This window comes from Anastrepha obliqua, chromosome 2 (assembly GCF_027943255.1).
Source record: "Anastrepha obliqua isolate idAnaObli1 chromosome 2, idAnaObli1_1.0, whole genome shotgun sequence".
Taxonomy (NCBI): domain Eukaryota; kingdom Metazoa; phylum Arthropoda; class Insecta; order Diptera; family Tephritidae; genus Anastrepha; species Anastrepha obliqua.
Window position 1 is genome coordinate 58,837,508 of NC_072893.1, and position 12,877 is coordinate 58,850,384.

Here is a 12,877-nt window from a genome sequence, read left to right on the forward strand (position 1 = left end):
TATCTCGTGCTTGAACGAAGGAATTTTTTTTTTTTCTATTCCAAGTAATTTTTCAAGGGCATGAAGGGTGCAAATTCTACTCAAAATAAGGGTTTTTTGTTTTCAGTGCCGCCAAAAATGTAATTTTTGTTTTTTTTTTTCCTTCGTCCAAGCACGAGTTTGAAACATCTACTAACAGAAAATTTTTTGTTTTTGAATTTCAGATGAATCTGTCATGAGTTATCCTGACTACGCCGAGAGAACTTTTTTTTGAGGGGTCATAGGAGACGACGTGTCCATTTCACAAACTACTTATAAAATATGTATCTTTTATGTGTTTAATTGATGGAATGAAATATTCTGTTGATTAAATTAAAAAAAATTCATAAAAATGTACCTATTTTGAGCTTTTGAAACCCACCTAACCCCTTAATTTAATAAATTATGTTCTTACACAGAAAACTTTAGTATTTGTATGCAAAGCCAGTTTTATTAAAATGGACTCCTAAATTATACATATGTATATATAGCGAGAGAAAATATCAAACATCTCGGCCTGGTACGGCCATAAGAAAGGCACATACGCTCAGCTTAACCCAACTGCATCTTAGATTCACTGAGACAACTGGGTTCGGTATAATGAGTTGAGGGCACAAAAGACCTTTTAATCGAAGTGCAAACCTTCAATTATTCTATACTCTTATATTCCCTTTGTGGAACAACATCGAGATGCACGCCGAAAAAGAGGAGGAGCTCGGCCAAACACCTAACACCTAACCTTATTTTTATTCTAAGACTTTGCACAACTTGAAGTTTAAAAACGGCATCAGAAATTTAATATTTCGCAGGTAAAAAGCGCTAAGTCGATTTAAGCGGATTTATCAGAAGTCTACAGATACGTATGTATGTAAATTGAATTCCTGAGAATTCAACTCGAGCATTCCGCAATTTTAGTCACATTAAAAAATATTCTACAAATGCTTAAAAATAAATTGAAAAAGCTTTGCAATTACAGCATTTTCAACGTTTAATGAAGAGTTACAACAAAAAAAAATAATATCTGTAAGTAACTATTACGTACAAGAGTCTGATAATGTCTTTATATGTCTATCAATCTAGTCTTTCAAGTGCATTCTTAGTGTAATATTTAGGTAAACCTTTAATTACTTATTTCCTACAAACTTAACTTCCTTTTTCTGATGGACATTTCTTTTTGTAAACATAAAATAAATACACATTTAGCTGCATATGTACTAAAATATAAGTCTGTGTGGAACAAAATTTACGTATGTATGCGTATATAAAATGGAAGCTGTCTTTGCCATTTAATGGCTTAAATTGTTTTTATTTTTTCAAGTACTTAACTTGTGCAATAATTCAATAGTGGATATGCTAAGTGGCGTGTGTAGAAAAAAAAATTGGAATGCTTTATCCATTAGGAGTTTTTGTGTTTAATAATACAGCTGATTAATGACTCACTTAATACTAATTGTAATTTTAGTATCATCCCTGCAAATACTGCATCTTTACTTTTTGCATATACATTGTTATGAACTCTAAACTTTTCACCTTAAAACTCAATTTTATAAATACTTTTACGATTAACTATAATTGTGCAATTAATCAAGACACTACTTGAAACTCGAATACTTTTTACTTGTCTAACTTTGTTCACTTTTTTATGTGTATTTTAAGTATTCGTATACTGTATGTTGCCTCGAAAAGATACTGTTTAATTCATTTGTATGTGTGCGTGTGTATGCAACGCAACGTGCGTTTATGCACGAATATGTTTGTATAATCTTTGTTCAAAATTTTACGCTAATTTAATAGCTGAACTTTTTTTTTGACACTTCGCTTCTGGTTCATCGCGTAAAGGCACTAAGAAAGTGTGCGCCACCCATGTCGAATTGATGGTCATAGCCTTCATCGGCAGAGTTTGGTGGATGCACCAGATTGCCGGCTATGGCACTCACCGCTTTCAGCTGCTCTATGTCTACCATCATTGGTGGCTTATCGCCCGGTTTCCATCGTCGATGTATGCCCATTGATTTGAGTTTTTGACATACGGACGATGGCGAAATTGGAAAGCCTTTCTCGGCAAGGCGCGCAGACACTTTCCAATACTGAATATTACTGTCTTCGCGTATGAGCTCGAGTATTTCTCGTGTGATTTCCTTATCGCGTTGCTCACGCTCGGCCGCTTTCAAACGACGTCGTGGATGCACAAATTTTACCGTGGCTGCCGCCGTGGTACTGGTAGCAGGTTGTTCGTATCGTGGCGACGATGATGGTTGCGACGTCGCATAATGCACCCCATTTCGTCCCTGGTCTTGTTGAGGCTGTTGTTGTTGTTGATCTTGTAGTTGCTGGTGTTTTTGAATACTTTGTTGTGCCTTTAACTGTTGTTGTCTTTGCAGCAAACGCAAGCGTTCTTGTTGTTCTTGTTGTTGCTGCTGCTGCAATCGTTTTTGCTGTTGTTGCAATTGTAACTGCTCCTGACGGTATTTCTCTTGTTGCAGTTGCTGTTGCAATAGCAATTGATGAGCCATCTGTTGTTCCACGCTTTCCGATACTGCACTTCCAGTCGTTTCACCGCAAACACTCGACCCATTCGAAGCACTACGCCCGTCTCTCTTGTTGCGATACGACAAAGGCAGTCCTTTGACAATGGCATCGCGCACCTTCCAAGCTGTCATCTGCGAAACGTTGAGAGCGCGTGCAATCTCCATGGTGGATGAATTCTGCGCGACGAGCGTCTTGGCCATCGCGTATTTCTCATCATCAATGAAAACGTTCGGCTTACGCGGCTTCTTTACCTGACCTGCTGTTGTTGATGTCGAAGTCCGCCTTTTAGTAAATCACAAAATATGTTGCTTTAGATTCTGATAAATAAATGATTTTAAAGAAATTTCGCTTACATGCTCTCCGATTCATTGCTTTGTGCACCTTGGATGGGACGAATGGATAAATTCACTGGGAGTTGATGTCTAAAAAAAATCAATAATTAGTAAATTAGTCAATTATATCGTTGAAAGTTATTCTACATTGCTGTCGTTGTAGCAGCTTACAAAACTCCGCAAAGGGCAGTGAAGTCTGTTCGGTATTAGGCGTTATATAACTCACCTAACGGTAGGCTCAGGAAACATACTCTTTCTACACGGTGGGACCAGATGGAAAGAGGTTTTAGATGCGTGCATTTAAGGAGTCATATGATGAAGTTGTTAGAGTATCAGGCGGGGTATCTTCACAAACCGGGCATATGTTGAGTATGTTTGAGTCAAATTTGGACAAGAAGAAGTTTAACCTGCTTCAACAACTTACGAGAGCATCTGAAGCTCGAGAGGAGTATTTATGCTGCTCTGGTGAGCTTCAGGGAATTGTGGGGATTCAATTTTGGTCGCTTTGGTGAGGCACCGCTGCATTGAGCGAACTATAGTGAGAGAAGCAGGGGTTCACATACCGTGTAGGCCATTCCCTATGAGCTTTAAGGTGGCTCCACCCTCGGTTACATCTAATCGAAGTTGGGTTGAGATAGAAAGTTCTTTGGTAAACTTAGTAGTAAGAAGTGTTAGGAACCATCCGACTACATAGAGATGTTCCAGTGACGAAAAACACAACCTAAACAGGGTTAGTTTACTAAGCTCGGGAAGTCCCCGAATCATTCCGGTACATGGAATCGGCTGTCATGGGAATGAGTTATTCTACGCCCCACGTATTAAATAGTAATGATGTCGACAGTGCCGCATGTTGGTTGAAGGGAATTCATAATTGTGTGAATTTTAAGTAAAAAATAAAACCAAAATTTGTGAATGTGATCAGGGTTGTCATAATTCGGTGCAGTTATCTATAGAGCACAATAAAGAAAGAGGAAAATGTGTGACTTATACTTACATAGCGGCAGAAACTGTGGACGGAAATTGATTTATAACTGGCAAATTCGGCTGAGCAACATCTTCTTTACCATGATTTGACAATTGTTGACGATGATCTGTAGGATCCTTGCTGGTTATATGTCCTGGCGTTTCAGTACCATGCATTAGTTGGTGAGAAAGAGCTGTGCTTGTTTGAATTTGTTCTTGCTTTATTTGTGGGTGCTGCAGTTGATACTTTTGCTGTAGTTGATGTTGTTGTATTTGTAGTTTCTGTGCTTCACTTTGTTTAGCGCTTTCAGCATCGTCATTTTTTTCAACAGAATTATCAGTCTCTTCATCTTCATCATCATCATCATCGTTGCCATCGTTTTGATCTTCATTACCGTCGTCGTCATCATCGTCGTCATCGTCATCATCGTCATCGTCATCATCATCATCATCGTCGTCATCATCGTCATCATCATCGTCGTTCGCATTATTCGCTTGTTGTTGCTGTTGCAATTGCAGCAGTTGTTGCTTCATTATTTTACTATTACCAGATAGATCCGGTTCTTCAATGCGTAGCTGCTTGTCCACTGTTAGGCTATACTGTTCTGAATAAATTTGTTGTCGAGACATTTGTAATGTTCCACTGTGCGCTTCATTATTTTCCCCCTGCTCTCCATGGGCTGCCTCATTATTTCGCGTAAAACCCACCTCTGCATCTACATCTTCCTCGGACTCATCATCACTCTCTGATTTTTCTCGCTTCACCATACACTCAACATGAGCGACTTGGTCGGTTTGTTGTGCGAAAGGATATGCCTGCGGTAGCTGCTCAGTACTGTCTGCTACCATAGGTTGAGCCGCGGTTTCATCACCCTCTTCACCATTGGTGTCGATGACGCGCTCATGCAGACTCACCCCATTCACAAGACTCTTACGCAAACGCCAAGCAAATGTTCGGGAAATATTCAGCTCGTTGGCTATGACGGTAGTAGTGGCCTCGCGCAGAATTAGCTGCTTCGCCAAAGCAATTTTCTTCGAATCCAGCTTGATACGAGTACGTCCTTTGCGTTTACTATTGGCTATATGAATTCTATCAGAAAAAATACTTGTTTATATGTATATATTTTTTCTTTTTCATTATTCTCACTCACTTTCTGTTATGCAGGTAAAGCGCATTCTCCGGTTTTCGTATGCCAACGCGTTTCGGAAAGTTGTTGTATTCCACTATATTCTGCTTCAGAAGCTGCTGCAACGGCCTGCAATTATACACATTCGCAATTATATATATCGCTAAATAAAATTAGTAAAATATTTATCTTACATTTTAGCAGCCCGAGATGGACAGCCCGTGCGTTTATGCCAACCTAAATGATGTCCAGTGGGAAATAAAACATGACAATCAGAACACTGCATCGGACGTCTAAAATAAAATAATTTATATTCTTTAGTAATTCTTCTTTCCACCAAAATCGTAAAATTTGCGCTCACGTTTGATTGCGTCGCTTTTTGACGCAACGTCCGCGCCGCACGTGCTTCTCCAGGAATCGCTTATAAAAGTATGTCTTTTTGCAATTCGTACACTCATATACAGGGCCCTGTGTGCCATGTACGCTTTGCATGTGTGCCTTGAGAATCTGTTTCATTTCGAAAATTTGGAAGCAGTCAGGACATTGGTAGCCACGCAATGCAGATTGTTCGACGCCGCCGTAAGCAGGCATGTTATCGTTGTTGCTGCCACCGACGGGCCCTTCGTCGGACGGTGTTAACATTTCGACTTCAGGTATGAGCGGTAGTGGATCTTCATCATCGTCAGCGCAAGCGTCCGAATTTCCTCCGCTATTGCCAACTCCCGCGCCCTTATGGGAACCATTTATTTTGCTTAGCTGCTGTTGCATGTACTCGTGCATTAGGCGTATCGAATGGAAATCGAATGGTTGCTTGCAATATGGAAACTTTATTTCTCCATCATCTTCTTCGGTCATTGCACTATTAGGATGTCCGCTGGCACTGATATGTGGATGGTTGGGCTGTTCTTCACAGTCGCTCCCGCCATAGCTTTCCATTGCGGCCACTTCGGGAACTTGATCGGTGGAGTCGACTTCTGGTTGCACGGACGCCACATGATTCCCAACCGAAGTCCTACTCTCGAACTTTTGTATGAGTAGTTGCTGTCGAAAGAAATTATCGGCATCTTCGCACTTCTTCTTGAAGAGACACGCAGAAATCGCGTTTTTGGCACATATCACACACACTTGTTGCGGGAGGGTGTCACCTTTTTCAATCTGCAACAAAGAAATATATTTACAAATATTCGTATATAATATATAAAAAAACGGAATAGGTTCTGGAGAATGTTCGTAATATAAAAGCATTATAATATTTCGATATTTAATACTATTTCCAAGTAAATATATTTATAAGTAGATAAATGGCTATGCAAATGAATATGTTCGGTTCTACTTAAGATCTTAAACAACTCCAATGTGGAAAAGCTGGCCATGCGCCTGGAATATCTGGTGCCTTAGTGGAGAATTTGTGTCCAGTCAAACCGGTTGGTATTTTCATAAGAAGGCTAACATCACCACCATCCTAGAGATGTTACAGTCAAGATAACGTAAGAAAGACATTGGACACCCTGATGGACGAGCATCTCCCCACAACCCACATCAAAACGAACCAAACATTTCTTAAAACACTTGTGGCGCACTCATGAGCGCTAGACCTCCTAGAAAGGACTGCGCGAAGAAGGACTTTTATGAGGCAATTACTTTTTACTAGTATCACCTGTGGTCGAAAATTCACTGTAAGTAGTAGGTTTCATCCAATTTTAACGCATAAATTTTTTTTAATTTGTACAACGCATTTTTTAATTTACCCAAGGCCAATTTTATAGCCCATTCAAGTCCAAGTTTGAAGTGGCTCAAAATTCTGGTTGTCGAGAACCCGGGGATGAAACACCAAATGACAGAAGAAGTGTTTTCCAATAGCGGTCGCCTCTCGGCAGGCAATGGCAAACCTCCGTGTGTATTTATGCCTTGAAAAACCTCCTCATAAAAAACCACCTGCCGTTCGGAGTCGGCTCAAAACTGTAGGTCCCTCCATTTGAAGAAAAGCATCAAGGCACACACCACAATCGGAAGAGGAGCTTGATCAAACATCAAATAAAGAGTTTAAGCCCCAATTATATACAGGGTGAACGATATGAAGTGTTACCAACTTCAAACTGCTTGTATCTTTAAAACAGCTCATGACATCAACGTGAAAATTGTTCTAATGACAGTTCAATATAATGTTTATAAGCCATCAAAAGCATTTGCGTCTCAGTTTTGTTAATTTTTTTCTGTGGTGGAATTCAAACCATTTGAATTCAGCCATTGTTCGTGAGCTCAGTCACCTCAAAGTGAATAAAATGTTTTTGTATCGCACTATACGTAAAACGTTACAATGATACTGCTAGCATTGCAAAACGCTATGGAGGTGGACCAAAAAAAACCGCAACAACGCCAGAAATGGTTTGGAAAGTGAAGGCTCGACCTGAACAAAATCCACGTCGAAGTTGAAGAAAAATGGCCAAAGAACTGAAAATATCGCAAGACAGCATTCAACGCATATTAAAAAATGAGTTCAAGGTCAAGGCTTATATATATATTATTGGCGCGTACACAGATATTTTTATGAGGAGCTTTTTCATGGCAGAAATACACTCGGAGGTTTGCCATTGCCTGCCGAGGGGCGACCGATATTGAGAAATGTTTTTCTTTATTTTGGTGTTTCACCGAGATTCGAACCAACGTTCTCTCTGTGAATTCCGAATGGTAGTCACGCACCAACCCATTTGGCTACGGCGGCCGAGGTCAAGGCTTACAAGTTCCAAAAAGCACACGATCTTTCACCCCAGCAAAAAAAAGTTCGGTGCGAAAGAGCAAAGGAGTTGTTGCGCTTGCACGAACGTGGCAAATTTCTTAACATTGTGTTTTCTGATGAAAAAAATTTCCCAATTGAGCAGTTCATAAACACTCAAAACGATCGTGTTTACTTGACCGAATGCTCATACGAGGATTTGAGCCTACGTTTGGCCAGTCGAAGCAAGTTGTGGTTTGGGCCGCAGTGACCGCTGATGGACGCTCTCCAGTCGTTTTTATCGAGCCTGGTGTCAAAGTGAATGCGATTTATTAACGGGTAAATGTTTTAGAAGCTGCTTTAGAGCCGTGGACACGCAAACATTTCGGTCGTAGACCATGGACGTTCCAACAGGACTCGGCACCGTGTCATAAAGCTCGTGTGAACCAAGAATGGTTAAAAAATCATGTTCCACACTTCATTTCGTCCACACAATGGCTTTCGAATTCGCCAGACGCAAATCCGATGGACTATTCCATCTGTTCCATTTTGGAGAGCAAGGTGAGGACTAAAAAATATGCCAATATGGATGCGCGGAAAAAAGCGATTACACGAGAATGGGCCAAAATACTTCAAGATCCCATTCGTGCAGCATGCAACTCATTTTTTGACCGTTTTAAGGCTAAAGTCAAGGCAAAAGGTGGTCATATCGAGCTAAAGTGAATATAATAGGACTATGAATAAGTTCGTGCGGTTTTTTTTCGAAATTTGAAACTTTATTGACGTAAAATGGTTACAAATTTAATATTCAAAGTATTGTCCATCGCTTACTACTACTTTTTCCCATCTTTCTGGCAATTCACGGATTCCCTTTGTGAAAAATTCGGTCGGTTTTGCCGCAATCCACGAATCGATCCATTTTTTGACTTCATCGTAATTACGGAAGTGCTGGTCAGCCAGGCCATGTTGCATCGATCGGAAGAGATAGTAATCGGATGGCGCAAGGTCTGGACTATACGGCGGGTGGGGTAGGACATCCCATTTGAGCGTTTCTAAGTATGTTTTGACCACTTGTGCAACATGTGGCCGAGCATTGTCATGTTGCAAAATAACTTCGTCGTGTCTATCGGCGTATTGCGGCCGTTTTTCTCGCAGTGCTCGGCTCAAACGCATCAATTGTCGTCGGTAGACATCCCCCGTAATCGTTTCATTCGGTTTCAGTAGCTCATAATACACAACACCCAGCTGGTCCCACCAGATACACAGCATAACCTTCAGGCCATGAATATTCTGCGCCGACGTCGATGTTGAAGCATGGCCAGGGTATCCATACGTTGCCCGACGTTTTGGATTGTCGTAATGGACCCACTTTTCATCGCCAGTCACAATTCGATGCAAAAAACCCTTTCTTTTGTGCCGTTGAAGCAGTTGTTCGCATGCCATAAAACGGCGTTCAACGTCTCTTGGCTTCAATTCATACGGCACCCAATGGCCTACCTTTCGGATCATTCCCATGGCTTTTAAACGTTTGGAAATGGTTGATTGATCAACTCCCAAAGTTTTTGCAACCTCTTCTTGCGTTTGAGCCGGATCTTGATCGAGCAATTCCTCCAATTCGGTATCCATGAACTTTGGCGGCGCACCCTCGCGTTCTTCGTCTTTCAAGCCAAAATCACCACTTTTAAAGCGTGCAAACCACTTCTGGCACGTTCGCTCAGCTAGAGCATGCTCACCATAAACTTCCACCAAGATACGATGACTTTCGGCTGCTTTTTTCTTCATATTAAAATAATGAAGAAGAATTCCCCGCAAAAACACATTATTTGGCACGAAATTCGACATTTTCAAGTGTGGTAAAAATATTGTTGTTTACGCTTCAAATAAAAAACTTATACTGACGTTTGTGCCTTACGACAGTAGCTCTCCAATGAATGTTTGGAAATGTGGATCGATGGAATAATAATCAAGTTACGCCATCTGTTGTAAAACCGCACGAACTTATTCATAGTCCTATTATGTTAAAGTTGTAATCATTTTTCAACAATTTTGCCTTTGAAATTAATAAAAACTAATTTCACACAAAAAAGTTATGTGTTTTGAATAGGTAACACTTCATATCGTTCACCCTCCTGTACATGCATACATAATTGAAATTTCATAAAATTTGAAATTTGAAAATTCATTAAGGTGCATTTCAGTTCGGCGACCAGTGGCTGGTAGAACTTAACGCAGCCGCAGCGCTTAGCGCATACAACTGCTACTGCCACTAAAGTCCAATAAGTTCCTCAAATCCCTTGCCTGCAGCACTTGGAGCAAAGACAAAGAAATATTGCTATTGCAATATTAAGGCAATAGGCCGGCCGGTTTAAAACTCTGCTGCGCTTGTCGCTGCGCTTGTCTGGTCGCCTGGAACCAGTGAATCGCAGTGGACGAAGGTACAGACTTGTCAAAACATTGCCATTATACTAAACATATACCCGGCATGTCAAGGCACCACACACGACACTAACCACCTTTTCACATGCCCCATCAAGCCCACTCATCTAACACCCCCCTCCTTCTGGACCCAACCTGTCGAAACAGCAAGTTTCCTGAGCCTACCTTTAGATGAGCTAGACGAAGACGACCGGTGATTACATTACACTGACAGGGCAAAGTTAATGCTACAACAACAAGCAGCCGCAGGGCAAACAATCGAGATTTGTCATCTTCAGCAGGACGATCATACCACCACTTGTATGCTTGAGCATTATTCTTAATTTTCAATTTGCGTGGACCGTACCACGAAAAAGTCGTAAATTATACTTAAATTTTTGACAGTTCAGTTGACTGTGCGCCGATAGCTTACGGAAAACTTAAGAAAAATCAATTTGTGGAAATTTCTGTGGATTTCTTTTAATTTTTAACATTTTTGTAAATACCTATACGCACTTCACAATATTTCGTAATAATGGATAAGCAAACATTCAATGGGGTAAGCTTCAACCAACTAGAATAAGAAAAATCTTGAAAATTAACGTTTACATACTAACATTTTAAGAAATTAGCATAGCCTAGAAATATTATATTTATTATTGACTTAGTAGTATAATTGTTAGTGACGCCTATGAATGATTGGTATGTATGTATGTACAACTGTGTTCAAAAAAAATAGCAGTGACTTATAACAAACATATTTCGATTTCAAACGGGGTTGAGGTCATGAGCTGGCCGGCTCAGTCACCTGCCCTCAGCCTCATTGAAAATCTTTCTGGAGATATCAAAGCAGCTGTAAGCAAAGATAATCTCACAAATATCAAAAAGCTCTGGAAGGCGGTGAGAAAAGCGTGCAAGGTTTGGTCGACTCCACCATAATAAGAGCCAATCGACGGAATATTAATACATTAAGTCTTATTTTATGTTGTAAAATGAATGCATTCTTTTATGATTTATTTTTAATGTAATACGCGGACTACTGCTATTTTTAATCACAATCACAACGCTTCTTTTCACACATGCTTGCTTTTACAAAAAAAGGAGTACTGTATCTTTCATTGATAACTTTTTTCTTACAAAATTAAACATGAGCAAATAAATTGAAAAAACAAAAATTTTAGATGAAATCTTACTCTGAAATATTTTTTCTTCGGTAGAAATTTCGATTAATTGAGTTGTATCTGTGTAAAATCTAACATGGACTTGCTCTATATTAGTAAAAAATACACACAAGTATATCTACAGAGTACATATATATGTACATATGTCAATAAAAGAAAAATTTACTATTTTATTGTATATAATCTTGACCAGCATTAAAAACAAAGAAAAAGTCGCAATTTTTTCGAAATAAGTGTGCATTATGAAATGAGTCTAACAAGCAATTTATAATTTAGGAACAAGAGTGATCTTTATATTAAGGGTTGGCAAAGAAAAATTACTTTCCAACAACAAATTACTTTATATAAAATTTTATTTTCTTACATAACCTCAATCTATAACTAAGTTTTTTTGTAAATACTGGCAATCGTTCCTTTAGCACAGACAATTTCCAAATTACGAGTAATTACGAGAATACCTTTGTTGGTATATTCTCAGATAAAAGGTGTTTTTTTAGAGGCGTAAAACTTTAAATCGACAACACTTATTTTCTGAGACAGTCACTGTAGTGACAACAACATTTATATGGTATGTACATATTTTGTTTTTGGTAGTTTAAATGGAAAAACAACAAAAGACCATATCATTCTGATATTCAAACCACCAAATCGCAAGAAAAAAACAGTTACAGTTGTATAAATTCGCCTTGGCTTGTGAATTGCTCACAAGGATGATAGATTTACAAGGTTTGCTCTTCAACTATGGTGAAAAAGAAAATTGTGAGGGGAACTTCGACTGCCACGTCACTTAAGAGCCGAATTCTGCACGATCATTTCACATGCATGGACACACTCATCCAATCAGCCGTCGTTTAGACGGCAATAAAGGTCATTGGTTGACTCTTTTTGTATATCACCAACACAATCTCAGTTTCTTTGGTAAACACATTCCAAGTGACGTCAGCCAATGAGCTGATTCCGTCAAATTCGCTCAGATCCGAATAACGGTCTGATAAAGAGCACACCTTTAGTAATATTTAATATTTCTACCATGAAAATAAATCTGGCATTTTGAAAAATAATTCAATTTGCGAAGATAGTCGACGACCCACCATTACTGTGCGCAAATGAATCACTGGCCATCTCGTTTGTGCCACTTGACTCTTTTATATTATTTGCACCAGGTATACGAATACATACGTATGTGCGTAGGGTCATATGTCTACACCGAAAAACGCAAAACAATTAAGCACTTGTTGTCTTGTTGGCAAGTTACAGCTTGCTTTACTGGGAAGGATGTGTGAAAATTGGGCCAGCATGTTTTCCGCCATCTACGCGCCAGTCGCAACAGTCCCATGTCCAAAATCATATTCAAATATTCATTATCATCGTCGTTTCTTTTATATCTCATTGGAGCATAGGGCCACAGCACCCAAACATTAATACCATGAAAATATCTGTCATATAAATCCATGAATGATATTAAAACCATTTTCTGTGTTTTATTTCTATTTAAATTTCAAAAAAACTTTTTTCACAAGCAACACCCTTTACATACCTATATATATATAATTGGCGCGTACACACTTTTTGGGTTTTTGGCCGAGCTCCTCCTCCTAT

General features: G+C 39.4%; 1 protein-coding gene across 1 annotated transcript in view; it reads right to left on the reverse strand.

The window, feature by feature from the left end:
* Positions 1–429: 429 nt before the first annotated feature.
* The window catches only part of LOC129238023 (uncharacterized), a 69,427-nt gene continuing 56,979 nt past the window's right edge, over positions 430–12,877 (reverse strand). The window contains exons 3-8 of the mRNA XM_054873054.1: positions 5,331–6,124; positions 5,164–5,262; positions 4,994–5,098; positions 3,874–4,932; positions 2,901–2,969; positions 430–2,829 (exon numbers count right to left, since the gene is read on the reverse strand). Coding sequence (XP_054729029.1) covers positions 1,845–2,829; positions 2,901–2,969; positions 3,874–4,932; positions 4,994–5,098; positions 5,164–5,262; positions 5,331–6,124 — 3,111 coding nt within the window. The 3' untranslated portion in view covers positions 430–1,844. The remainder of the gene's footprint in view (positions 2,830–2,900; positions 2,970–3,873; positions 4,933–4,993; positions 5,099–5,163; positions 5,263–5,330; positions 6,125–12,877) is intronic.